The 27,417-nt window shown below is 44.7% G+C and overlaps 1 protein-coding gene across 2 annotated transcripts in view; it reads left to right on the forward strand.

Annotated features, from left to right (window-relative positions):
* The window catches only part of LOC109034080 (protein pangolin, isoforms A/H/I/S), a 141,531-nt gene that overhangs the window by 27,485 nt on the left and 86,629 nt on the right, over window positions 1–27,417 (forward strand). For both annotated transcript variants that reach the window (XM_072298890.1, XM_072298891.1), the window contains exon 2: window positions 3,052–3,124. In XM_072298890.1, coding sequence (XP_072154991.1) covers window positions 3,052–3,124 — 73 coding nt within the window. The remainder of the gene's footprint in view (window positions 1–3,051; window positions 3,125–27,417) is intronic.

Here is a 27,417-nt window from a genome sequence, read left to right on the forward strand (position 1 = left end):
GGATTCTTCTCGCTTTTCGATCGAAATAGTCTGAATAGAGTCCCTTTATACTGAGAGTCAAGACAATTTGAATCCATTTCTGATTGGTCCCCGTATTTTAGGCCTCCACAGTGTCACAAACGGGAATAAAGATTACATTTTCACCAATTGCAAAGATTATAATCTGGAATGGACCAGGGAATTACGGGTTCGGCAAGGAACAAACGGAATGAGAGGAGGAACGGAGAAAGGCATTTGAGAATGGGCCGATCAAAGATTACGAAAAACGTTCAATTTCTGTAATCTTTATTCCCGTTTGTGACATCCATGAGCCGAATTGTCTTGACTCTCAGTATAAAGGGACTCTAAGTCTGAAATTGGAAGAAAAATGTTCGTTGCTTTCTTCACAACTAAATCTTCTCTTAGAGGAAATTTGGCAACATTCAGATGTTCATGCGGTGTTTTCCCCTAGCACGGTAGTCCTGAAATCGACACGGAGAAAATGTACGAGCACTGAGTTCAAAGCTGCCATGCTAAGGAAGAACGCCGTATGAAAACCACCGTTGTTCTGAATCAAAAAAATGCTGGAATCCTTAAAAATGGGAGTGAAAGTATTTAATTTACTGAACTTTATTGTTAGTCGCAGTAAATCGGAAAAATTGGGTTGAATGGTATATTAGTGTGTTGTCGTAATTCTCTCGCTGTCAGCTAGCTCTTGCAACAGTGGAGGTTTTTCATTCATCTTTCAGTGAAAACTGGGTATAACTGTAAAGATTTGTTACTCAAAAGGCAGGCTCGCAAGCCTGTCATGTTCTTACCTCCAAAAAGGGTCGCCGATTTCACAGATAGGCGTGAAAGAGGCCCTTGGAGGGACTGTTGTAAATCAACTCGGCGCGGCGTGGCGGGTTTATGATGCCAGTGAATTCACTTTCTTTTCAGTTTTTCCACGCGTATTCTTCCCTTGTTTTTTGTTGTTTCCACGTTTTGACATTTCCACCAAAATAATGCCCTCTTCAAGTGACATCCCCTGACATCAAAGGCGAGCCCAATGACGCGGAATCCTAGACCGCGGCCCAATTTCTCGGAGACGAGTGCCGTCACTTTTCAAAACCGCACGATTTCTCCCTGGAAAATCGTGAGCTGGGTGAATGTCGGCGATTTTCACGCGTGCATGAAGGGCAGGGTTCCCTAGCAGTGGCGTTTTCGTGCCTCTGATGCTGCTGAGATCGTGCAATTTTTCATATCACTAGAAAAAAAGTCTCTCGGATCCAGAGTTCAGACTCCTGGAAAATTTGACGAGAAAAAATGCTCTTGATCTAATCAGATTTTTGCTCCCACTGAGAGCTAAACCTCTTAATTTGAACAGATACCCCTTTGATTAGAGCAAAGATCCTATCGAATTAGTAGTATTTTCGTCAATTTTTTAAGAGTCTGGTCTCTGGATTTAAGAGACTTTTTTTTCATTCGCCAGCAAATACGGTTCACACACAATCGCCGTACTTCCACACAATATTTAGGAAAGATTTAAAGCAGATTCAGGGAAGCATTCATGGCAGAGCTTTTGGATAGGTTACTTGTAATTGATTAAAACATAGCAGCATGCACCATTTTACCGACGGAGCCCCCAAAGCACCCAAGCTCAATACTTGAAGGGGTTTAAAGGCAATAACAATGTCCAGCGGACCGATTATTGAAACTGATAGATAAAGCGATAGACAAAGACGACAAAAGGGATTTGGAGGGATCCTATTGGTGGAAACGGGTTGTTGCAATGGACAAAGGAGGTAGGTAATCGACTAAGTAACGGCAACCCACGAGAAACCCGACAGTTAGTCTATCATTTTCCCCCTTAGTCGATGAGAACCACCCATTTCAACCAATAGAATTGCTTTATACCCCCTATGTCATCTTTGTCTATCGCTTTGTCTATCAGTTTCAATAATCGCCCCGCAGGCCGTTATTATTGACCCAACTTAGGACTGCTTCAAGTCCCCGAGAAAATGAAATCTCACTTGGTCGATAGGCGAATACCCGAATACATCTTCGACAAATATGCGAGTAATTAAAAGTCTTCCCCACTCTGATCATTTTTCATCTTAATTCGTCTGCCTGTCTTGGCCTGCCTCTACCCGGAATCCGAGTCGGGGTACACCTGATTTAATTTGAGGCGCTCCGGCAGGCGTATCTCACCCTTAAAATGGTTTTTTTGACCTTTCATTTGCTCATTATCATCATTTCTTCAACCGCGGATCAGTACGTTTCACAAAATATACTATTGAACTCGACCATCAAAATCTTAAGTTTATTTCACGAAAAATGTCTACACCTTACAGAGCATCGGTTTTTATTTCGCGGTTGTGAAACGCTGAGAATTCAGCGCGATCGATTGGAAACTTCGTGAGGATAAACAACACTTGACTGATAATATCGCGACAGGAAGCCTCTCTCAGAAATCAACATAAATAATCAATTATTTATATGTTTGCTTCATCATTAGTTTTATCTCCCCGCTTTACTATTGAACGATCAGATTCAGGCAGAACCGGCCTCAGGCTATCATTGTTTTTAGTTTTTACTTTTCTTCGCCCTCTTATGTGAGCGCCCGAGTTCAATAGTTTCAGTTAAATCTGAACCAAAAAAATGCATAATTCTTCTCCCTTCTTTTTTAATATGGGAGGTCGGACGGTGGAAAGTAGTAAAATTTCGTGGACGAATTCCTCTTTTGAGCGTTTTCTCCCACTTTACTCACATTTTTTTATTTTACATTTTTATTCTTTTTCGTGTAACGATTGTTATCCATGTATGTTCAAATTTGCGTGGACGCTATCTAAAGTGGAACCTCTCTATTCTTAAATCTAACGTAGCCGACATAATGTCTGTGTCAGCCTTTTTTCCCGCACAAATTCCCCGTATCTTGAAAGTCCGAATGTGGTGTCTGGTGATGAAAATGCAATTAAGAGGATCCGTTTTCTAATATTATTACTTGGTGTATGAATTTATAAGCCTGTGAGGACCACCGTGTCAATTTGTAAAATTTTTCATTAATACATAATGCTTTGTTTTTAATTTCAGGAAAAGGTTGGGTCAAGTCAAGGATACTCTTCAAGTAAAAATGCTTCAAGATCTGATCTCAGCCCCGTTTTCGGTGAGTCAATTTTCCTACACAGTCTCGAGTCCTTCTCTGAAATTCAAGTTTTTTTCCCTGAAAATTGATGAATAATTACCCTGCAAAATTTCATAGGTCTGGCTACTTCGATCATAAACTCATACGTCCCATCTTTGAGATGCGAGTTAAAAAGGTCAGGTATAACGTGTGCGCTACAACTGCACTCGTGAGTTTTTCAGTCAAGTAGTTTGGCTCAAACCCTAATCTGTCAGTTAATTGGTGTAAAAATATGCGAGACTGCATTCATACACGAGACGCTGTTATTATGGTGCGCTTATAATTATCTCGGGCTTGCAGGCGGTGTGCAGTTGATGGCAAAGAGAAGAGGTGAGAACCCGCGGAGAGAGGAATGTTTATTTCCGTTTAGTGAACTTTTTTCGTTTAGATGCCCACCGTGTCGGACGTTATTGCTTTCAAGCTGCGTATACTAGACTTGGGTGGTTCAAGCGGGGTTTTGATCCCTAAATATTTCAACTCCAAATTCTATCATTGGGACCGAATAACCACTAAGCACTGAGCCGTCTTGGTGTGAGGATTTTGAGCTATAATATGCAAATCGGTCTCCTTTTAACTTTCTGCAAAATTTACCGTCAATTTTAATATACTTGCGGTAGATACATTTTCACAGACTTTCCCGAGAATGATACGAAAAATTCATATCGTACGTCTCGGTACAAAGTGGGTACAATTTTTCATATGCATCTTGTACCTGCATTTACCCGGAGTCTACGGTTTTACCTAGATGCAGAATTCACGTACTAATGCGCTAATCCTTGGCCAGCTTTTTATTCAGATAAAATCATTTGCCTAGAACTTGAAAATACGTCAGCGGGCCGATTATTGAAATTGATAGACAAAGCTATATACAAAGAAGAGAAAAGGGATTTGGAGAGATTCGATTGGTGGAAGCGGGTGGTCGCACTGGACGAAGGGGACAAGTAACACACTAACCAACGGCAATCCACGAGGGTCCCTTGGCTAGTCCATCATTTTCTCCCTTAGTCTATAGGAACCACCCACTTCAACCAAAAGGATCACTCCAAATCCCTTTTGTATTCTTTGTCTATAGCTTTGTCCGTCGATTTCGATAATCGGGCACTGCGGGCCGATTATTGAAACTGATAGACAAAAAGGACCTAGGGAGTATGGAGCGATCCTATTGGTTAAAGTGCGTGGTTTCTATTGACTAAGGGACAAATGATGGACTAGCTGTCGGGTTTCTCGTGGGTTGCCGTTATACTGCCTCTGTCCACTGCAACCACCCGTTTCCACCAATAGAATCCCTCCAAATCACTTTTGTCGTCTTTGTCTATAGCTTTGTCTATAAGTTTCAATAATCGGCCCACTGGAATGAAAGTGGATGTAGTGAATTTAGAGAAGTGGATCCTCGCGACTGGGATTCCTCAATTTGGCCAGAAGTACACCCGAGTCGGAGAGATCTCATTGGGAGATTATTCCGGATTCAGGGTGAAAAGAAGCCTCAATTATGGGTTGCATTTCTCTGAAGCGGCCGTGGCCGAGCGGACGGGTCGCGGAATCGGAGGGTTCGCAGATTTCCCGGGCCCGAGCCGGGCTCTAACCGGCAGCCTTGAACCCTAGACATCGACGGACGTGATCTGCGCTGCCGCCACCTTTCGCCGCTAACAATCCATATCCTTCCTCCAGAGAGTATGCAAGGTTCGACACTCTCTGCCTTCCTCCGGCAGCTTGACCCATGTCCACTCCTTCTCCAGGATCCTTCCGTGGTTCACTGATCTGCAAACCTAAATCGTCACCTGCCGCACTCAAAAAACAAGTATGGGAAGAGTGACTTACCGGCCGAGTTATGGATCATGGAGCCATGTAATATAGTTCATAAAGCCATACTGTAGACTGTAAGTCACTTTGGTTAGAAATTATGGATCTCCAAGCCATTTTTCATGGGTCTCAGAGTCATACCTTTTTTTGAGTGCGCCCGAAATATCCCAAACGCCATGCGACTTTTCAAAATTCCAAGCGGAAATTTTCAAACGTCGCATGGCGCTTATGATAATTTGGCCGGAAGGTGGCGATTTGTTGCCTGTAACCGATTGGAAGCAGACGAAACGAAAGGAGCTCTGTCCATTAAGGCTCTCGTGAGCTTTTAAATCCGAAATTTCCGTATTTTCAAGACGATCCACCGGAAAGTAGGAGGAACTCGCAGGCTTGAGGAAAAATCGGGTACATTTTAGGAAACGGTTGGAAATGAAGATTCTTAGACGTCATGTCGACAACTGCGAAAGACTCGACGGACGAATTTCGTATTTTCCCAGAGAATCTGCTCAATAGTAGGAGGAAATCGCAGGTTTTCAGGGAAAATTGCGTCTTTTCCCAAAGAATCAGCTTTTATGTAGGGAGAAATGGCAGGTTCACAGGAAAAATTTCGCCTTCTGAATCTGCTTGATGTAGGAGGAAACGGCAGGTTTTCAGGAACACCCCGGGAAATCGAAGGGATAGGATAGAATCGAAGAGAATTTACCATTCCTTCACGCTGTGTGAATTCTAGACATGACGGTGACAACTGCGGGTGGATGTGGCAGCGCGGTTGGGGCCCTCGCCCCGGAGGGAGGCGAGGTGGCGATGGGTCGTGCCGGTCGTTACCGGTGGTCAGCCGAGCCGATTGTGCGCCGCGCTGGTTGCGCCGCCGCCGCCGCCGAGCCGCGCGTCGGAGGAGGGTGTGAGAAGTAAACAGAGGAGCATAGCCGTCGCGGTCGGTGGGGGGGGGGGGGGGGGGTGGTTCGGGGCGCAGTTCCATGAGTTCCATGTTGGATTGTCGGGGCTCGGCGACCATGCATGGCGTGGCCCTCCGCTCGCCACCCAAAGATGGGATTGTCCCGCATCCGCGTTGCCACATCCAACCGCCGCTCACGATCCGCCGCCGCAGGTGGAATCCCCCGGAAATTCCGAGTAGCCCTCGAAATCAATCACAATCAGTGTGCGAAACTCCCAGGCGCCAACGCGGCCCAACAGGCATACAGGCGCCCAAGAAATCGGTCATGGCGCCTAAAAAACGAAGGCTCTGCGCCAACGTGGCCCCTATAAATTGCCCCTCTCCTCCCCAAAAATAAATCCTAATTTTTCTGTCAGGTAATTTTTCGAAATTTCCCCTAGTTACGGTTCCTAGTTCTGTAACTATAACATCTTGCGTCTAACTGTTCACTAAATGCGCCGTGATATACAGGCAGAAAATCAATCTGGCCCCTAAAAATCGAGCTTGATGCGCCACATAGCTCCTTTTCATTTCTTCTACCGTGCAAAACACCATGGACTATTCTGGCAACCCCTTGTGGCTTTTGCGATGTTTTGAATTTCGTAGGATGTAATGGTGGAAACAGGGACAATTGGGCAGCTTTTGAATCGGTGATTCTCATTCCTACCCATGATTTTTGTCGTCTCATCTCGTATACAAAAAAAAAAAAAAAAAATTGGCGACTGGAACATGACCGCAAGCCCCACGACCCCGCTGAAAAAGAAGGAAAAGCCATATGAAGGAGATGGCGCTGATATAAATGGAAATGAAACGAGTGAGAGGAGGATACTGGGAGCGGGACTCGGTCTCGGGACCAGAGAGGATCGGAGTCAGAGGTGGACATGGAGGAGTCGCAATCAGGAAGGAGTCTCGGGATAGCGTTGAGAAGAGAATAAGAAGGAACAACGGAGGACGGTGGAAGCTGGCGGAAAGGAGAAAAGCGGAAGGGGGGAGGGGGATTTGGAGTGAAGAAGGATGATAAAAAATGTCTAACAAGTGGATAGGAGGTGGAAGGAAGGCTAGGCTTAAGGCAACAGCGAGGAGTTACAGACATTCCTAAGCCCCTAAGCAGTTGAAAATAAGGTTTGTACGGCGGAGGCGGGAGGGGGCGAGGGGGCTCAAACCAGTTTTCATTGAATCGAGAGGGTTCTAACAAGGCGAGTTATGAACTGTACAACCTGTTCAATTCTCCTCTCTATGATTGTGTAGGAAATCCGTGCCTCATCCTTCAACACTTGCTTAACAAAAAAATTACCTCCTCCTCTCCGTAATTATCCTCATTAATTTCTCCTTTCTTTCGAGTTCGATTCGTCGCCTTTCTTCACCCCCTTTCCACCCTCCGGAACCTTCCTTTTTCTCGCCTTATCATTTTTTCGGCCCTGCCTCGCATCACTTCCCGCATCTTTTTTTTTTCCTAGCAGCTTCCCTTGCAAGTTTTTATTGCATTAGTTCTGCAACATTACTCTATGTTTATCTTCATTTAGCTCCTGTTCCGACGAGGTCGGCGCCGTAATTTGCGCAACAATTTTATCACGGTGGATTTTCATTCCGTTGCGCATCCTTTTTCAGGCATCCGTGGCTAGTTCCTCACCCTTGATAATTGACAATTAGCATCCGGACTTCTTTTTCGAGCTAGTGGCCCTGATTGCAATTTTTTGTGTGTTTCGTGCAGCTAAAAATAAAGGCGAAACAAAACGGCGCGTTGTATATTAATTAAAGCGTTAAATTAAATGGTTTGCTTCATCCAAATTCCGGCCGATCATTTCATACAAGACTCAGACTTTAACTCAACGACCCAAGTTCTGTCCTATGCACTCAAAAAATTAGCTTTCTACCTTAAAAGATCCTCGAAAAGTATCATGGAGATTAAAAGAAAAATGCTCCCCATAAATGTAACATGATTATTTTCATGAAAAAATGTAGGCGCAAGTTGCAATCGCGGAGTCTAGGAATCTTCCTTGCTTATATCTATTTTAAATTTCTTTGCACGAGTGTCTTATTTGTTTCGGTTTAGGCATGGTTTTCACCACTCCCGCAGGAGTGCATTGTGATGCGCGCGTTCTGAGTAGACGGTCTTCGGCTTGAGTAAGTGTTGAAACTAGACTTACTTCTAGGTCAGCAGGACTTATTGTGAATTCAGCCGTCATACTTCACTTCAATGTCGGCTCCGTCTGAACTCAAGTAGCCGATACTGGTGCCTACCGATACGAGAAGTCGAATCCGTAAACGTAATTGGAATTTTATTTGATTCCAGCTTGCTTTTACCATCGCCTTTCTGATCGGTGTAGATTTATTACGATTATATTTTTCAGCGATTCTCCCGAGGCTATGATCATTTTTGGGAACTATCAGATGTTGGCAGTGGCAGGAATATCGGTCGACCCTCTCTTAAATCATGAAGACCATGTTACGTTACATAATACTTGAATGCCCACGAAGAGTCACGGTTCCTCTTAAAGTTTGTCGAGAATCCATTGGTGCATCGTACTGCCGTGCCAAGGAAGAACGCCGTATGAGCCTTCAGGCGTTGCCAAATTTCATGTGATAAAACACAAATTTCCTGGCAAACTTAAGAATATTTACTTCTAATTTTTCCGATGATTTTGTTCGCAATTTCACCTAAAGCTCCTGAAAATCTCAAAGAAAATTATTCATTACGCTCCTTAAAGATGGACGTTTCATCGAAGTAAATTTGGCAACTCCGGAATGTTCATACGGTGTTCTTCCTTTTATATGAGGGGCAGCGTACCCCATTTATATCCAACTCGGCTGGCAACTTTTGAACTTGAGAACCGTCGGGTGGTTGAATACCTCCGTAAGTCACCGTAACCGGTGTCGGAGGGGAAAAAAATATCGACGTGCGATAATCTCCTCTAATGGAACAATAACGCTAATAATTTAAGTCCGTAAACCGTTGGAGGGCAGAGTAAAATGTGAATTTAGATCAGAGACTGGAGGAGGGAGACCTCGCTCGGTGGTGTTATTATCCGAGTAAGCCCATAACTCATGCGATTAAATTCTTCCTATTCAGCACGATTCAGTCTGATCCAGCGATCGCTGCTCCGTATCTTTTTGCAGACGCACGAGTTGCATTTCCTCGTTTCAGGCGATTTTTGTCTGCATTCTTTCTCCCTCTACTCCCTTGCTCAGGAAAAACCCCGTATGAGCCTTCAGGCGTTGCCAAAATTCCTTGGACAAATTGCTAATTTTCGGAAAAATTTGCGAATATTTTTCTCCCAATTTCTCTGAAAATTGTGTTTGTAATTTGATCTAAGGTGTCTGAAAATTTCAAGAGGAAATATTCATAACATTCCTCAAAAATGAACATTTTATCGGAGGAAATTTGGGAACTCTCGAGTGTCCATATAGCGTTCTTCCTTAGCATGGCAGAGTCTACCTATTTCTCCTTCTCAGACGATTTATTACATTTATACTTATTATATTTCACAACATTTTATGGGAGGAAATTTGGCAACTCTAAAGTGTTCATACGGCGTTCTTCCGTAGCGTGGCAGAGTCCACCTATTTCTCCTTCTTAGACGACACATATCAGTTTTTCAATGGACTTCGACGGTCGCGCTGCGGAGGAGGCAGCAACGCCTCGCTGACAAGTCGTGGGCGATGGATTTTATTTTCTGCGCTCTAGACTAAAACGCTGAAAATCCCCTTTTTTTAAATCGAAAAATGCAGAGGCAAAATCTCGCTCTGTTGTGGAAAGTTACATCCACGGTGTGGGCAGCCAGAAAACAAGAAACGAAAACAAAAGCGAAGCCTCTCGGTGTGTTGGCTCTCTGAATTTTAAACATTTCGTAATGTGACTCTTGATAGGATCGTTCCTGGAAACTTTCCTGAAACAATCTCGAGCATTGGGATTTACATGGTGTCAGAAGCACTCGATTTATCCCCAAACCCAAGAACCTCTGAAGAACGTTTAAAAATCTCGGCTGATCTGCTCGGGTAATTGATTATGTCCTTACTCAAAGATCTGCACAACATATGGATTGCATTTTGCAAAAAGAAACCAAGAGGATTCCGACGTTGCCAGGTTTGTGTAACTCAAATTGTTTCCAATAAAATAACTGATATCATCCAAAAATTAAACTTAGAAAACTAATTTTCGTCTTGAATTTACCGATAATTGGGAGTAAAGATGAAACTTGTTTCGATAATCAGTTTATATTTGCAAGGTAAGAAAAGTTGCACAATCTTCGTGACATCGGAATGCTCTTGATTCCTTTTTGCAAAATGCAATCCATGTTATTTTGGAAAGGAGTAGGCAGAGGATGGGACCTGCCACACATAAAAAATTATTGAGTTTTGGAAAGTGACTTGTTTGCCCTGTTCCCATTGTTCGGACGTCGAGCGGGGGCTGGAGTGGATTTTGTCTCCGAGTGGACTGGCGTTAGCGATGGCGCCTTTTTTTGGCGATCGAGTCTCGACGAGCGAATCGACGGAGACAGTGGCCATGTTGTACCTGTTTCGAGGAACCAGCCCGTCCCGTCGCGTCTACAACTTGTTGCCTTTTTAATTGCAATTTACGGGCTGCAGCACGGACTCGTAATTATTTCGGTGCGGACAACGCGACGCGGGTCGATCACTCAGCGGCCTCCAATCGATAGACAGCGTTGCTAAGATAGGGAATTATCGATTCCAGGATCGACCCGTCACCTATCCTTGTTGCAGGGCCCTTGAGCCATGGTTTCGGCACCCTCGACGGGATCCGAGGGGACGGGAGGGGGTCCACAGATCTTATCGTCATGAATATGCAAATATGCAAAATATTGGCTCGGGTCTCCGTCCTCCACCGCCTCCCCGTTGCCATTTTGCCCCATGCAGTGTTTCGGCCAAAAATCTCCCCCCCCCCCCTCGCCCCCTGCTCCCGCTCTCCGCGGGTTCAACTGGATACCGAAGATTACGTTTCAGAATAAGACTCTGGTATGTCGTCGAGATTTTGGCCGGTGTTGAGGCGTGGATGCTCGATAATCGATATTTCCTCGTTTGAAGCCATGATGAAGAATCGATTATTAAGGTGTTCGTTACGCATGATCGGCTATCGATATTTCCTCATTTGAAGCTATGGTAAAGGATCGATTTTTAAGGTGTTCGTTATGCATGATCGGTTACCGATATTTCCTCATTTGAAGCTATGGTAAAGGATCGATTTTTAAGGTGTTCGTTGCGAACACACTGTTTCTCGATCCTTTTCCGTTGGTTTACATGGCGGATCAATATCGAGGTATCGCTTATGAGATGAACAAGTTTAATAATCAAGTTTCCCAAACGTCGGCCATTTTCGGTTTGTTTGCGAAACGAAACTGCCAATACGTTGTTGAACATCAACCATGTAGGTAAGTCAACAGTAGAATGCTGAAGTCCCGAAAGTTAAAGCTTCCACAATGGCCAAAATACTAGTGGAGGGTCTCTTGTCTCTGATGAAAACGCACTAGACCTCTGGAAAAATTTATTTTGATTTCCTTACACAAGACGGATAGCCTGTAAAGAAGGTTAAAAATCTCTTCCTTCGAGGAAATTGCCTCTTTTCTGACTTTCCTCTGTTTTAAATGGCGCTCAAAAGCGGCGGTATAGAAGAACTTGAGGAATTATCTTGGGTAGAGAAACGGCGCTGTGGAAGCACTTAACTCGCCCTAGAAGGGAAACGGGAATATGTCTTACTACCGACAAAGAAAGGTAGCTGAGGTTGTATTCGGTACCGACCGAGAGTGCATCCGAGTTCATCAAGGCTTCAAATCAGCAACATTTAAAGCGATGTTAACGACCCGCGCCCGGGAACAAAAAAATCTTCGATTTTCGTCCGTCTGTGCCTCTTGATCTTTTCGAGGATGAAGATTGATTTTCTCGAATTTTTCACTCGGAGTTGCGCCGTTTCACCAATCATCGTCTTCGTTAACGAAGCAACGAGCGAAGCTGTGACAGAGCTATTGTCGGGACGAGGAGAGCTTCTACGAATCAATTTGGAGCTGTTATTAACCTGCTCGGGATTGGGAAACCAAGACGAATGTATTGTCAGGTTCAAGCGGCCCGGCGCGGCTCCCAGATGGACAGGCTTCAGTGGCGTGGCGTGAATTGCGATATATCGATTGTTGTGCCATTTAAACCTATGGTAAAGAATCGATTATTAAGGTGTTCGCTGCGAACACCCTGTTTATCGATCCTTTTCCATAGGTTTAAATGACATAGCAATCGATATATCGCAATTCACGCCACGCCACTGACATGCTTGTCTCGTCAAGTGAACTTCGGAACTTAACGCCCGATGTGAGGATTCTAATACACGGACTAGCGGTAACGCAGAAGTCGTAGCCCAGGATTCGTCAATAGTTTTAGGAATATCGGATCGAAATCGCTTCTAGTGTTTTTTTCTCTCTTTCTTTTTTATCTATTTTTTCCATGAGTTTATTTCACTCCGTTGCGATCGATGTTCGGGAAAAGTCTGCTCTGGACTGACCGGTCATGGGCGAAACTAGGACCCCTCCTTCCAAAAAAAAAAAGCCTACTTGGCCCCTTCCATGAAATATAAAGTATTTTTTGAAGTAAACGTGTGATATAATATGTTCTATTTCGTAAATTGTAATTTGATAAATCTTCCCGTGTAAACAGCTCAACGTTACTCCTAAAACGACTCAATTTTTCAAAATTTTCCGAGGAAGGCCCCAAGGACCCCCTTCACCATGAAAACTAGGAATTTTCCCCGAATTCTCCACTGTGGAGAAGTTCCGCAGACGCAGGCGTACCACCTTAGTGGTGTGGTTTTTTTGCGTCCTCCAGGCCCCTTGTTGAGGTGCACTTCTGTCGCCTCCCCACTAGAAATTTCTAGTTACGCCCCTCCCATCGGCGTGTTAATCTGCATTTTAGTTGCATGAGTTTTTGCAGTGTGCTTTTGTCCGAGTTTCATATGCGAAAGGTGATACTATGATTGATATCGTTGCAAGTCCATGCGGAGGATGGATCGGTTTGAAAGCAAGAATGTCGCGGATCTCAATTCCCACGTGAGCCGTGTTTTACATATAAATCCATGCTTTCTGGGGCCCATAGGGGAATCGATATACGCCTTTATGTCAGAGGAGCGTCGATGTGTGGACGTTTCCGTCCATCGGGTTCCCGAGGGCAGTTCCAACTGAAGAGCTGAAGCGGTGCAAGCACGAAGCAGCAAGCTCCGCTCCCTGGCTTCCAAGTCCGAACAGAGGTGTGCAGACAAATTATCGGTTTGTTTGTGCTTTATTGTAGTCGGCCCAGACTCGAGAACCCACGGGCGGGGTATATTTCGATGCTGTCAAATGTTTGAAAAAAATTGATTTAATATTGAAGACATCCGTAGATCATCGCACTGGAAAAAAACACATTGGATCTAGAGCCCAGACTCTTAAAAACATCGCCAAGAAAAAATACTCTTGATTCAATCAGATTTAAGCATAACTCAAGAACCAAGCCTTGTAATTTGAGCGGATTTCCTTTTGAATTAAGCTTAAATCTGATTGAATCAAGAGTCCTTTTTCTTGTAAATGTTTTCAAGAGTCTGGACTCTAGATCCAATGTGTTTTTTTCCCAGTGAATCAAACCCGCCGAGCTCGGTCCATGTGGGGAATTTTCCTGCTTTCAAATTTGGACGAATTAATGCCAAAAGGACCTATGTACATAGGCTTAACCAAACGTGCAACATAGTTCTTTTTAGCATAAATACGTCCAGTTCAAGTAGAATCGGTGGAAGTAAGAGCCGATGTACGAATCCGCCGCGGGTGACAGATCGGTCAGATTGACAGATTGACAGATCGGAAATACCATTAATGTGTATGTGTGCATCAGTTCTTGAAATCAAAAGTTTCTCGCTTAAGGATGTTAACTTTTGCAAAATGTATTTTTGTGTAACTACCGTTGTAAAATATTTCAGACTTAGCTTTGAATGTGTTTTTAAAAGTAGGATTCGATCTAAGCAAAATTCCGCTTGAATCAGGAGTATTTTTTCTTGTCAAATTTTTGAAGAGTTTGGACTCTCGATTCATGAGACTTTTCTTCCAAAGTTATATTTGTGACCTGCAATTTATGATCGGCTGAATAGTAAAAAATCCTAACTCACAGCTCATACGTCCCCCTTTATCTCCGATTCTTCAAGGAAAGAGGCTTCTCATACAAGCATGTGTAATTTATTCTTATTCCTTACTTGGGTCAGATGGTTTGTTTAGTCCAATAGATTTGAACCCCATGAAAATTAGAAATGGTGGAAGCAATCACCCACGAACTTGCACGGCAATAATTAGGATAAATAGCAATACTCTCGGGCCTCAGGTACTCAAATTTGCTTAAACCGGCAGGAGCCTCCGTCGTGAACGTTGCCAAACCTTATTTTCTTGCACACCTCGCCGCTAACTCGCTCCAAGGTTATCGATTTTGAGATGCCGCAATACTCATTGAGATCATGGTGTCTAGTTCTTTAAAAACCGGGATTGATCAGGGAATGAAAATTTACCGGGAAAATCAGGGGAAAATCAAGGAATTTGTGCCGGAAACCGGGAATAATGTAGAAACTTTCATTGGCCAGATAATATCAACATCAGGAACATTTTTTGAATTAAAATTTTGAATGTGCGCCAAAGAAATGGCTGTAAGATTAATTAAAATCTATATTCATATTTGAAACTCTGGAAAATTATTTTCCTTTCCTCAAGAAATCCCCGGGAAAGTGGGAGAAAACCTCGGTTTCTCATCCGGGAATGAGCTCCTGAAAATCAGGAAAAATCAGGGAATGAGCTTTGCCAAGAAAACTAGACACCATGATTGAGACTCATGTTACCGACCCCAGAGCCAGAATTTAAACTCCTCGGTTGAAAATACTGAAGCTCACCGGAGCACTGATTTGGTCCTGTAGGCTTAGGGGTCATCATTCTAACATAGATTTGACAACTAATGCGGTGGACTCATCATGGGAGTCGCAGCATGCGAGACCAGTTTTTTCCTCTTTTGTTAACGAGGCATCTCGAGCGCAACAGAGAGGAATATATAATTATTTTTTCATTGTATGATTCAAGTGAGGAAACCCTTAAAATAAGCCCTTAAATAGCTTCTTGATTTCAAGTCAAAATCATCTCTCGGTGCGCCTCCTCCCACATGAGTTTTTTCCCTTTTTCCCCTTTTTTCTGTCCCTTTCTCACTACGCTCCGTAATCCTTATCCACCCCGTTCTTTCTCTTGCAGAGGTGCAAAATGTTCCTCACTCACAGCGAGAACCGGTCACGTTCTTAGCCTCAAAAATTCCTCTTCCTTGAATGACTACCGCACTATGCAAACTGGCCAAAGTTAGCGTTGGTCAAGACATTATTTTGTGATTTTCACAGAATCCTCCCTCATTGGCGGATCCAGCAAATTGGCAACATCGTTTTTCTCTATCTAAATCCATGGAAATGCGTCGTTTCTTGGAGGGGCCTCGTGATCTGACAAGAATCGATTATTTAAGATAGATTTAAATGGAGGAATCCGGTGTTGCCAAATTGCTGGATCCGCCTCTGCAGCTCCGCCAGCAACATCTTGCCCTTGTTTGATTTGGCCATTTTGTTAAAGTCAAACTGATGCCGCGTATTAAAGAATACTTCAATCATCTCTATCCAATTGAGGGAAGGACCAGGAACACCTCGACGGGAAGATGTAAATTGTGGCAATCGTCCATTAAACATGGATTTTGCTCTTCTCTGGTACCTACCCTTCCTTTTTACTTCACCCTGCGTTGAGACCTGCTTTTTACGGCAATGCATCAGAGGTTAATCGACGGAAACATTTTATGTTTCTCTTGTCTGCAAACCTCGAATATCGATGAGCTCTTTTTTTCCATACTGCCGTGCCAAGGAAGAACGCCGTATGAACATTCGAGGGTTGCCAAATTTCCTGCACTAAAATGTTTATTTTTGAGGAAATTTATGAGTATTTTTCCTTTCAATTTTCAGAATCTTTTGGTAAAATTGTGAACTAAATTATCCGAAAAATTGGGAGGAAAATATTCATTAATGTACCGGGAAATTCGCGTTTTATGACAGGAAATTTGGCAACGCCTGAAAGTTAATACGGCGTTTTTCCTTAGTATGGCAGCATAATGGCAATTGCTTTGCGGTGAGAAAACAATTAAGCGAGGAAACATAAATGTTCCGCGGTTAAAAACCTTGTCGGCCATCCCATTTCCGTCAGTCTCGTTTCTTTGCCTCAGCTCAGCATTGGCGGATCCAGCAAACTGGCAACATTTACTTTTCTCCGTTTAAATCTAAGGAAATGTATCGATTCTTGAAGGGGTCTGGTGCTCCGTCAAGAATCGATTATTTAGCATGGGACTAAATGGAAAAAATCCGGTGTTGCCAAATAGCACACTGAGCTCAGTCAGCAACATGAAACTTAACTCTCGTTTGATTTGGCCATTTTGTTATAAGCCAGCCTGATACCGCGTATTATTGGATGCTTTAAAAATCTCTATCTAATAGTTTGAGGGAAAGTTTTTATGAAACATACGTCGACTTAAGCTGTCTATTACAAAATATAAATAAAACGCAATTCATCCTCATCTCATGGTCGCCCGACGAGTCACAGACCAAAGAGAACGAGTTGCGATATCGAGTGTTGTTTTAATCGTCGTAGCGAAGTTTGGGTTTCGTTTAGGTACACCGGAAACATTGTCTATCTCAACTTAGCGGAAGTCAGTTCGCAGTATTAATGATAAAATAATTGGATTAGCCGAGCTTTCTTTTGGGTCGGATTTGGAGGCCGGCGATTGTTATCAAAATGTTTCAAGTGACAAAAAACGAGGATTGAAAAGGGGAGACTTGAGGCATCGAACAATTTTAAATTCAATTACAGAAATAGGACCTCGTGTTCTACTTTCCGAGAATGTACAAGAAAAAAACACTTGGTTCTAAGTCCGATTTCTGCTTGAATCAACATTGACAACGCTCAAATAAGGACTCTTGGTTCATCGATTTAAGCTTAGATTCTGATTGAATCAAGAGTATTTTTTCTTGTCGATGTTTTTAAGTCTGGACTCTAGATCCAATGGGTTTTTTTCCCCAGTGAGAGAGATGCTCCAAGACGAAAATTTCACGAGAAAACCAACAGAACCACTTTTAAAATCTCGAAGTTTTGTATAAATGGAGTTACAAGCTTTTAAAATGTCCAAATTTTGTCCGACCTCTCCTATGACTCGACCCACTGTGCGGCGTATCTCAATGTCCACGTGAGCCCTGTTCTACATGCGAATCCAGGCGATCGGGGGCTCATGCAGAAATCTAGACACGCCAGGTTAGCAGCGATTCGAGGGATTTGAAGAATTGCTCGGCCGATGAGAAGCAATCGGAAGCGTCACTTTGAAAATAGATGCGATAATTAATTAGACGAGCCCGGTAGCGCGGCGGCGGCGGCGCGAAGCAACTAGTTAAAGCGACACGCGCCGCCATCCGGCCGCGCTGGTGGACACCGAGCCAAGATGCCAGTGCGCAGTGCCAGTGCTATTTCCTCGCGGTGTGCAGAGGTGAGCAGTAAGCACGAGAAGAAGCAAAAGTGGTTAGTTCACCGAGTAAAAGTATAAGAAAAACAGGGAGGCACCCAAGTCGTTCTTCCCCATCGCGGAAATACCCCGTGCACTTGCGTAACTTTCAAGCAGGGGATGCACCCTCCCCCCTCTTTATTAGTATTTTATCGAAAGCGGAGGAATGTGCCCTCTAAGCGAGGCGAGGATTGGATGTCGGGAACCTGACCGTGATCCCTGCGATATGCACGGAACTACTGGAGGAAATTAAGAGTGTGATGATGACTTGCTCGACCGGTAACAAGCCCTTTAGACTTTCGTTCAATCTTTGAAAGGCAAGGAATCGGTCTCGATCGGGGAAAGAAAAAAATACCGTCGTGGAATTACGATATCTGCGTTAATATGGGACGTCGAAACTTGGCGTTGGAACAGATTTTTATTTTTTTGGCGCTTACACTACCAAACTACCCTCTATAACCAGCGAAAGTGACTATGATCGTCCTTGACTGCCCCTTTTCTTTGAGTCTATGAAACAGCATCGACTGGCGAGTGAGGTCAATGGCTCTGCGCGCGCTTCGACAGGCTGAGACTGTTGGTGAGTTGAGTAGTTCAGAGTACGTAGAGCATCCAGATGGGGGTTGATATGGAGCTTTGCGAAGGCAGCCAACCTTCTATAACGAAAAACACCAGAGAAATGCCACTGCATTCCAACGTCCAAGACGAGGGATTCCAACGTCAAACCAAGATGGCCAAGAATGTGCAGAAACGAGCCCCAAAAATGTGTAAAATTAGGCGGAAAACCAAGTCAAATACGTGCTTTACAAACGACGGATCGTGACAATTTTTCTGACAAATCACCCTCGATAATGTGAGTTCCTAGGTAGGCTGCCCTTTGGGCTCCAATGACCTGACCTCGAAAATCACCGACTTGTACGTACTACTCTCCCCATATAGGTACTCCAGTTGGAAGTGGGTAAGAAGTCGAATGAATGGGGGGTTTTCGGGGCACACGGTATCGGGACGGGGCACGGCGAAGAAAGGCGAAGGAGAAGGAGCGAGAGCGCTAGCCCAAGTCCAAGCGGGAGTCAAGTCGTGGTGGTGGTTGAGGTGAGGTTGAGGCGATGGACGGTCGAGGGAGGGCGGAGGGCGCGGGGGGACGAGGGAGCGCTAGGGGGGAGGGGGGGGACGGAGACGCGTAGGCGAAACCCTAGCCCGAGCAGTGGTGCTTTCTCTGAAACAAAGAGAAAAAAGAATCGAAGACGACCTTGGGCCGAGTCCTCTGGTTTCACGGCTCGGAGCTGCGAGACGAGTCTGGTTTGGAAGCTCCAGCTCGGGCTAACAAGCTGGTCGCTAGTCGCTAGTTTGAGACAGTCGGCGAGCCCCGGCAATAAATAACCACCTCGTCACGATGCCATGCCGATGCACCGAAACGGCCCGGCCGCAGCTCCTCCGCGCCGGCTCCGACTCGAGCCCCGGCCTCGGCTCTGCCTCTGCCCTCTGCTCCCAACACAACTCTCCTCAATTTTCTCCTGCATTTTATTCACTCTACGACATTTTTTACCCCCGCCCCCGCTCCCCCCGGGCCCGACACCCTTGTGACCCCCCGCCCGCGCGCCCACGGACACCCCCCGCTTCACCGCGCTCTCCTCGTAGCCCCCCCCCCCCCCCCCCCGCTATGCGCTCCCTCTTCGGAGCCAGCGAGAATTTGCGCATGCGCATCGTGATAGCAAGTGTAGGGATTTTTCAGCATTTCTAGAGATCTACGGATTTGTCAGCATTACTAGGGATTTTTCAGCATTTCTAGGGATCTAAGGATTTTTCAGCATTTCTAGAGATCTAAGGATTTTTCAGTAGTACTAGGGATTTTTCAGCATTTCTAGGGATCCTAGGATTTTTTCTGACAAGGTACTGGGAAAATGGCTCCTTCATCCCCAATTTTACTTTCGAATCGACAAACAAGCGATGTATAGAACGGCACCAAGATTCTGCGAGTATAATGTCGTTCTTTGCTAAATCTACGGATCCTCCTCAAAAAACCGGAGATTTGGGATTTACAGTGACCTCTAGAGATTTGGTTTCTTCCCAGTCCAGGACTCACCTCGGAATATTGATGCGAACTCTAACCTTTCCTCTCTTTTTTTGTTCTTTAGTTGTATGATGTTCGTGGGATAATTTAATTTTATGTACTTGCGAGTCGAGGTTTTCCGTAAAATGGCTCCGGAATATCCATGTCCCTCGCATTGGTTCTAAAACCTCTCATCAACTTGGAAGCAAATTCACATCAAGTGACTTAAAATCACTCCAAATATCATGTTTGTCATGGTTCACAAAAGTTAATGAGCGTGGACTTTGATCAGCCCGGAAGCCACGGCTGAAGAAATATCGCCTTCAAGTGGGAAGGTATGCAACGCGCGCTCCTAGAAGTTAAAATAGTGGTATCCTCATCCCGCGCTACGAAGCGAGACTCCAACGACGCATTACTTCGACTGCCGTTGTTGAGGTGTGCGATACATGAAACCAAAAACCCTTTTTGACCAGTATTACGATCAATTAATACTAGGTTTGTGTTAGTTTCAGCTTATTGTTAGTTCAAACTTATACGGCTCAGAAACGCATTTTTTCTACAAGGAACCAGCGACGTTTGAAGTGGGGCTACTTAAAACATACCAGGGTGTCTACCTGTCCCCGAAAGTCCCCAATGTCCCCGATTATCCCTGATTTTGGATAGGTGTCCCCGATATCCCCGAAAGTCCCCAATTTTCTCGTTTAGGTCCCTAAAAAATGACAAAACTCGTCCTAAACACCGGCATTTTCAAATTTTCCCGCCAGCCGCGGCAGCGCGGTATAACCATGAATGAAAAATCTGAAGTGTTGCTTGTTTTTTCGTATGTTTTCATCGGTTCAACATGACTTGTAAAATTAGTCGTATACAATACGCCTTTTAATGCTATAACTAGCTCTCTGTCTCTCACATTTCGGGGTGAAAGTCGCCGATTTCCTTGAAAAAACACCCCTGAAAGTCCCCGAAAGCCCCCAATTCTGGTTTTTCATAACTGGTAGACACCCTGGTTACGGGAGAGGAGGAAGACCACAAAAGTCTTGGGGTCAGGGCACGTAGCTGCAAGAGGGCTGGAGAAGGAGCGTGAAGGTGTCGGAGCGGCAAGCGGTCAGTTTGGCAAGGCTGGTGGGCGCGGAAGCCGGGCGGGCGGGCGGGCGTCGTTTCTGGCCGCGCGGCGTCGCGTCGCGTCGCGGCGGCCGTGTCGTGCGGCACCCGCATAGCGCGACGCAACGCCGCTAATCACGTTAGCGCTCATTATGCTCGAACGCGCTAACACGAGACGCGTCTGAAATCTCATTACTGGGAGTCATCTAATCAGCGGCCCGGCCCGGCTGAACGCTGCGCGGCGCGATCCGGCCCGACGCGACGCGACGCTTGACTGCGTCTGGCGTTATCGGCGCTCGCTCGGATCCGCTCAAATATTTGTTTTTGACGACGACGCGACGCGGCCGCGCGGGTAGTGAACGACCGTCGTGTTTCGATTCCTCGACTCCCGCCGCACAGTGGATCCAGTCAATCGGAGAGGTCGGACAAAATTCGGAACGCTTAAAACTTCATTTATACAAAACTTTGAGGTTTTAAAAGTGGTTCCATTGGTTCACTTGTGAAGTTTTCTGCTTGAGCATCCCTTGAAATTTTAAATGTGACGAAATAAACATCAAAATTCGCAGTTTTTGTCAACAATTTCATGTCAGACCTCTCTAATTGGATCGATCCACTGTGCGCGGCGGCGGCGCGCGCACTCGCGGATGGAAGCTCACTCCGGTGCCTCGTCAAAGCTCCTGCTTGTGACCCTTGTCGCTCCTCGCCAGTCCTCGGTGACCCTGGAAGACACTCTGTGCGGCCGTCAGAGACGGTGTTGAAAATGAAATCATCATCTCTCGTCGTCTAATAGACTTACGTATAGTCAAAAGTAACAATCGGGATGGGCAACATATCAGAAACGCTCGATCTGCCATTAATTTTTCAATCATTGGGTTAACATGTTCTTTTCTGGACTGTTGTCCTAATAATTGTTGTAAATATCCAATAATCTCTCAGGGGTGAGGGGAGCATCCCCCATAGTATCAACATTTTAAAGTGGGGAATTGGGGACCCACCACTTGTGACACATCCTTGGATGACGTATCGAGCGTTTATTTTGCCCATCCCGGTATGTGCGAAGTCATGAAATCAAAATGAATGAAAGGTCCTCTTGATTAAACTCACTTTTAGAGGGTTTCGTTTCGTATGAATCCATGCAAGTAATATCAGACTCGGCTACTTTTGGTATCCCTATCCACGCAAGTGGTAAAATGGTGTTGTTACTTTTCATTCACATTCCCAGAGACGAAACTGCGTTCAGATTCTAGCTCAAAGGCCTCATTGATGCTGCATACGAATTGGAAATATCTCGTCGAGCACTTGAATGAGAATTAGCCAACTGGACGTGGAAACGTGTTGGCAGCCGGTGTTCGCCGTTCGGTCGATTTTCTTCTTGCACGCTGTATCGATTCCCACAATCATCTGAAACCTTATCTTTTGCGCCGCTGGCCAAACCGATGCTGTGTTCACGGCCAGCTCCAACGGTGGACGGCTGTGAAAACTCTCGCGCAAGACACAAAGGGGAAACAAGTCAGTCTGTTGTCAACTCGACCCATTATTCCCAGTTCTAATATTCGAAATTCCACACCAAAGATGGACAATCACGAGGAAGCAACTTAGTCGCCACCCTTTTTTCGGCTGTTGACCTATCTACTAGATGGACGATGAACTTGGGGTGACATCATGAACCAAATAAGTTTACGAAACGTCGGCTTTTTCGTCCAACAAACCACTTAACGCCGTCTTGGACATCCACCTACACTGGTAAAAAAAAAACCTCTTGGACCAATGCCGCATTGCATTGACTTAAGAGTGCAGTTTCTTGTCGCCGAATTTAAGAGTCTTGAACTCTTGTTTTTTCAAGCGGATTTGCGTTGATTCAAGCGGATTTTGCATTGATTCAAGCGGATTTTCCATTGAAACAAGAGTCTAGACTCTTAAATCCGGCGACAAAAAACTGCACTCTTGAACCAAGAGGTTTTTTTTACCAGTGTAGCAGATAGGCCAGAAAAAAGACACCCTCCACTGGCCTCTTGGCGACAGGTGGAAGCTTTTGCTTTCGTAGATTCAACACTTCCTCACGGACAATTATAAGGGAGCAACATTCATCACTCTTTTTTCGGCCGTTGACCTACCTACTTGGTGGTGATGAGCTTCGGGTGGCGTCATGAGCCAAACAAGTTTCCCAAACTTCGGTCTGTTTCGCAAAACGAAACTGCCAACACGTTGTTAATCATCAACCAAGTAGATAGGTCAACAGTTGAATGTTGGACCCCGAAAATAAAAACTTCCACCATTGCCAAGACAGGAACGGAGGGTGTCTCTCTCGGTCTCCGGGCGGAGCACTCGGCAGCAGGGCGCAGGGTCTCGGCGGCGGAGGTTAGGTCAGAAATGACGGCGGGCGTTTTCCGCTCCTATCTCATGTTTTACGGCTGGAGATAATGTACACCGTGGCCAGTGGCGAGGCGTGAACGATCGATAATCGATATTTCCCCGTTTGAAGCTATGATAAATAATCGATTATTAAGGTGTTCGTTGCGAACACCCTGTTTATCGATCCTTTTCAATAGGTTTAAACGACAGATCAATCGATATATCGTGACCGTGGCCGTCGCCGTCGGAGTTGAGGAATCATTCTCACACGTATACCAATAAATCTCCACTCGTTTGGTTTCAATAATCACGTTTTCGTCCATTTCCATTTCTCCCGCCCGCTCGGACGCCCCAGACCCAGACCCCGACCAACAACGCCGCCCCCTTCCTCGCTCCCTCCCCCCAGTGCCTCCCCCCTCCCGCGAGACAGAGTTGCAAGGAGCTCCTGATAAACTCATCCACCGATACACACGTTCCGTACGCCTTCCTTGCGAAATCTTTAATGTTTGACGTCGGACATAGACATTGAGTGCTCTCCGAGGGGACTCCTCAATGTCCTCATCATCGTAGCTCAGTGACTACTATATCAGGTATCCCAATTTTGAATAAACACGAACTCCTGTGTTGTATGACGTGTGAGTTCTAAGATTACCGAAAGCTTGAACTGAGCTGAATCTTTGGTTCTGGCCCAAATTGTGTTAGGTCGTTAGATTTTTTCTAATTTATCAAGATTTATCTATAATGTGACAAGGTGGTGAAACGGTGCTGGGTCCAAACCATTTCGCGGTGAAAGCAAAGCCTTAAAGTTCTAAAATTTCAGTTAGAGTCAAAAATGTTGAGCTCTAAGAGTACCTGCAGTACAAGACTGAGGGGAGAGATTGTTCGGTTCCGGCAGCTTGCATCGCATAATTTTATCTATAATGCACCAGGCATAGTGAAAAATAATGTTGACGGGAAGCAAGCACCTCTTCCGATTGATTATACAGATCCATAAATTTTTAGAAATTCCAGTTAAAGTCTCGACTCAAACGCTTTTTTTCATGTACAATTACTTACGCAAAATCGCAAGATTCTGTGAAAACTCATCGGTCGATCATTTTGTCAAGCCCAACACTGCAAGTGCATTTTCGGTTCAAGTCCGTTTCATTTTGTTCTTCTTCTGCGTTTTTGGCATGCACCAACTGACTGCAGCCGGTCGTCAGTGCGAGCAATGTCGGGGCGATAAGTCTCGGTTTAACGAACTTTAATCAGCGTTCTGCCAGACAAGTGCACAACTTGCCTTCAAGTTCTACACGAGGTTTGAAAAGTTTTTCCCATCAAAACTGGGTCAGTGTCCTTCCTCAATTTCTAGAACTTCGTTGCACCTCATCATTATCACGTTTTTCCCCGAGAGTCGCATAACTTAACAATCGAGTGCATACTCTGAGCTCTGAAAAATCATGCGAGAGAACAGATTTTCGACCGGCTTCAATTTGGATAGGGCTGAAAAATGAATGCAAAATTTAACTCCATTTGACAATAAAGTAGTGTCTCGAAGAGAGAGAAAAGGTCATGTTCCGTTGGGTTCTGCAAGTCGTGCAATATGTGTAAGCCAAGTGCGAGAGAAAAGAAAGATGACACCTGAAGTGTCATACTATAGTCTCGATGGACCAATCAGACTGCTTTCACCTGGTCACTTGTAATGCACCTGCATTCCGCATGGAACATATTTGAACGTGTATTTGATTGTCGCCCATGAAATGTGTAAGTTTTGTACATAGAGTGAAATTGAAGGCCCCAAAAGAGACCAAGTATATTTCCACATCGCTGTATAGTTGGACGACTTCCTTCCAGTTATTTTCCAAATTCCTTGTAAAGACGTTAATAGCCTATGACGCTGATTGTCTTTAAAATAAAATTGACTAAGTAACTAACGACTGTGACTGAGAGCATGTAAAAGAATTATTGATGTCCATGACACCTTTTCATTTTCACTTTCCCTGAATCAACATTTTTCTTGGAATAATACTTTCATGTTTTTCGCTCGAACAAATAGAAAAAATTGCACAATGGTAGGAATGTAAAAAATGCTCCCAACCCAAGGTTGCATTAGCCTCTCGTGAATAGAAAACAGATGCCCCGACAACTTGTAACTTCTCAGAAAAGAAAGGAAAAACCTTTGATTCATTTTTTCCTAAACATGGGCTGAGGCAATCACTTGTTCGTGGGCCTCCTAGAATCTCGAAAGTCTGGAAGTGGAAGCACAAGGAAATCCTGGCATTTTTTTTGCCGTGACGTGCTTTGCGATGTATCGATTGATTTGCCATTTAAACCTATGGGAAAGGATCGATGAACAGGGTATTCACTATCTTAACAATCGATTCTTTGCCGCCGCTTCAAATGGGGAAATATCGTTAATCGATCATTCACGCTCCGCCACTGTTAATTTTTGGCCATTCATTATCAGAACAAACCGAGCCCGAGTCAGAAATCAAACATGGATTAATTGGCCATTTGTTGGGTATAGATCGGGAACACGCGGAATCTGGGGGGGGGGGGGGGGGGGGAGCACGCGCATCGTTGTCGGATCACAATAATTCCCCGAATTAGATGACGGGGTAACATAAACATCGGACCCCACCTGCAACTTAGCAAGTTCGATCCCCCTCGGATCCAACAACATGTTGCATGTTGATCGTCTATCGATGCCAGATCCACGCGAAAGTCGCCTGTTCTACTGTGCTAAATAATAACAGCGTATGAGCCTTCAGACGTTGCCGAATTGCCTTTAATATATCACGAATTTTCCGAAAATTTTGTTAATATTGTCCCTCCGATTTTTATGAGAATTTTCTTCGTAATTTGATCTTTCAGAGTCTGGAAATCGCAAGGAAAAATATGCCGAGCTTTCCTGAAAAATATATCTTTTCCGAGAGGGAATTTCGCAGCGTTCGAATGCACATTCGGACGTTTTGCCTTAACAGGGCAGTGCTCGCCGCGGCCGATGTCCGGAATCTCGGAGCGAGTCGGCTACGTCGGTGTCCGTCCTTGTCATCGTTTTGACGTTAATCCAATATTACAACGCGATTGTGTTTCGTTACAATTGAAATTTATCATTTTTCATTCATCTGGATGTGGATTGAGCCGGTGCCAAGAAGTGGGGATTAGGGCGCATCGCCCCCTCCCCCCTCTTCCCGCCAGGGGGGGAGGGGGGCAAGACGGAGACGACGCCCATCTCCGACCAAGAATGTTCCAATTAGCATTTCATTTCTCTCGACCCCGAGTTGATCGGACCCGTCGATTTCTCAACGAAGCAACCTCGTTTTCATCATCCCTGGCGAACCGCACTATCACCCCCTTTCACTTAACCCTTGTGCTAGGGGCTGTTCATAAATTACGTAACGCTCATGCGGGAAGGGGTCTAGGGGTTTGTTTTTAAGCGTTGTAAAGGGGGAGGAGGAGGGTCAGTAATGCCGAAAAAGTGCGTTACATGAACGCATCGCCCCTCAGCAGTATGATTCATTCTCTATTCCAAATGTATGGGCCCTACTATAGTATATTCTGGAGTGAGTATCAATTTAAAGTCAAGAACCTCTTTCGCTCTCATTCGCGAAAATATCTCAGTTTTGAAAAAAGTAGGCTTATCTGAACGAACTCTGTTTTTCTTTATTACTCCTGCCGTGTTTATACTTCCAAATGCCGAAAACTTTCATTATAATAATACAAAAACCTTGAGTGTAGCCCACTTTTTCCTTATGAGTTTTGGAAAGGGTGACTATATCATCTGACTCTGAAACCTAAAAATACCAAAAACAGGTGTTCACGTTTCTTCAAATCTTAGGAATCAAGATCCTGTAGTATACCTAATTTTTTAATTGTAAAAAGCCTTAAAAAAACCAAGCGCAACAATGTGTCCTCCCCCCCCCCCCTCCCACGAAAGAATTTCCACTTACAAAATTTTCTTTTACTGAAAACTCTTGAATATTTTTAACTAAAAATCCGCTGATTTTCATTTTGATTACACGCGAGAAGTCGAAAATTTATGGATATTAATTACGCAGCCATATTGTACAAATTGAACTGTCAGGAAAAAAATTTGGAATGGAATTAGTTCCTTTGTCCCGGGAACTGGGAATGCTAACGCAGCAGAAGGTCTATTTCACATTTGAGAATTGTGCGAGACACTTTCATTCGTAACCTAAATGTCCAACTAAAGTAGTGAACTTAAAGAGGCAAACAAGTGAGAAAACTTGATGTGACGAATGACAAGAGAGCATCCAATGCAGTTGAAATTGCAAGTAGGCGGCCCGCGCCGCGGCCGGAGAAAAGCCCCGGCCGGCGAGCCAGCTTTGAGTATGGTCCAGGTTTCGTTTGAGAAGTGATAGCATCTAGTCGGAGGTCGTCGACCGCGCCAGCTCCGTCAGTTTATGGTTGCTTTATCACACGATGATGCAATCCGATGCAGTTTTTAATTTCATTTTTATAATAGGTCGGCAGTCT

This window comes from Bemisia tabaci, chromosome 3 (assembly GCF_918797505.1).
Source record: "Bemisia tabaci chromosome 3, PGI_BMITA_v3".
NCBI lineage: Eukaryota > Metazoa > Arthropoda > Insecta > Hemiptera > Aleyrodidae > Bemisia > Bemisia tabaci.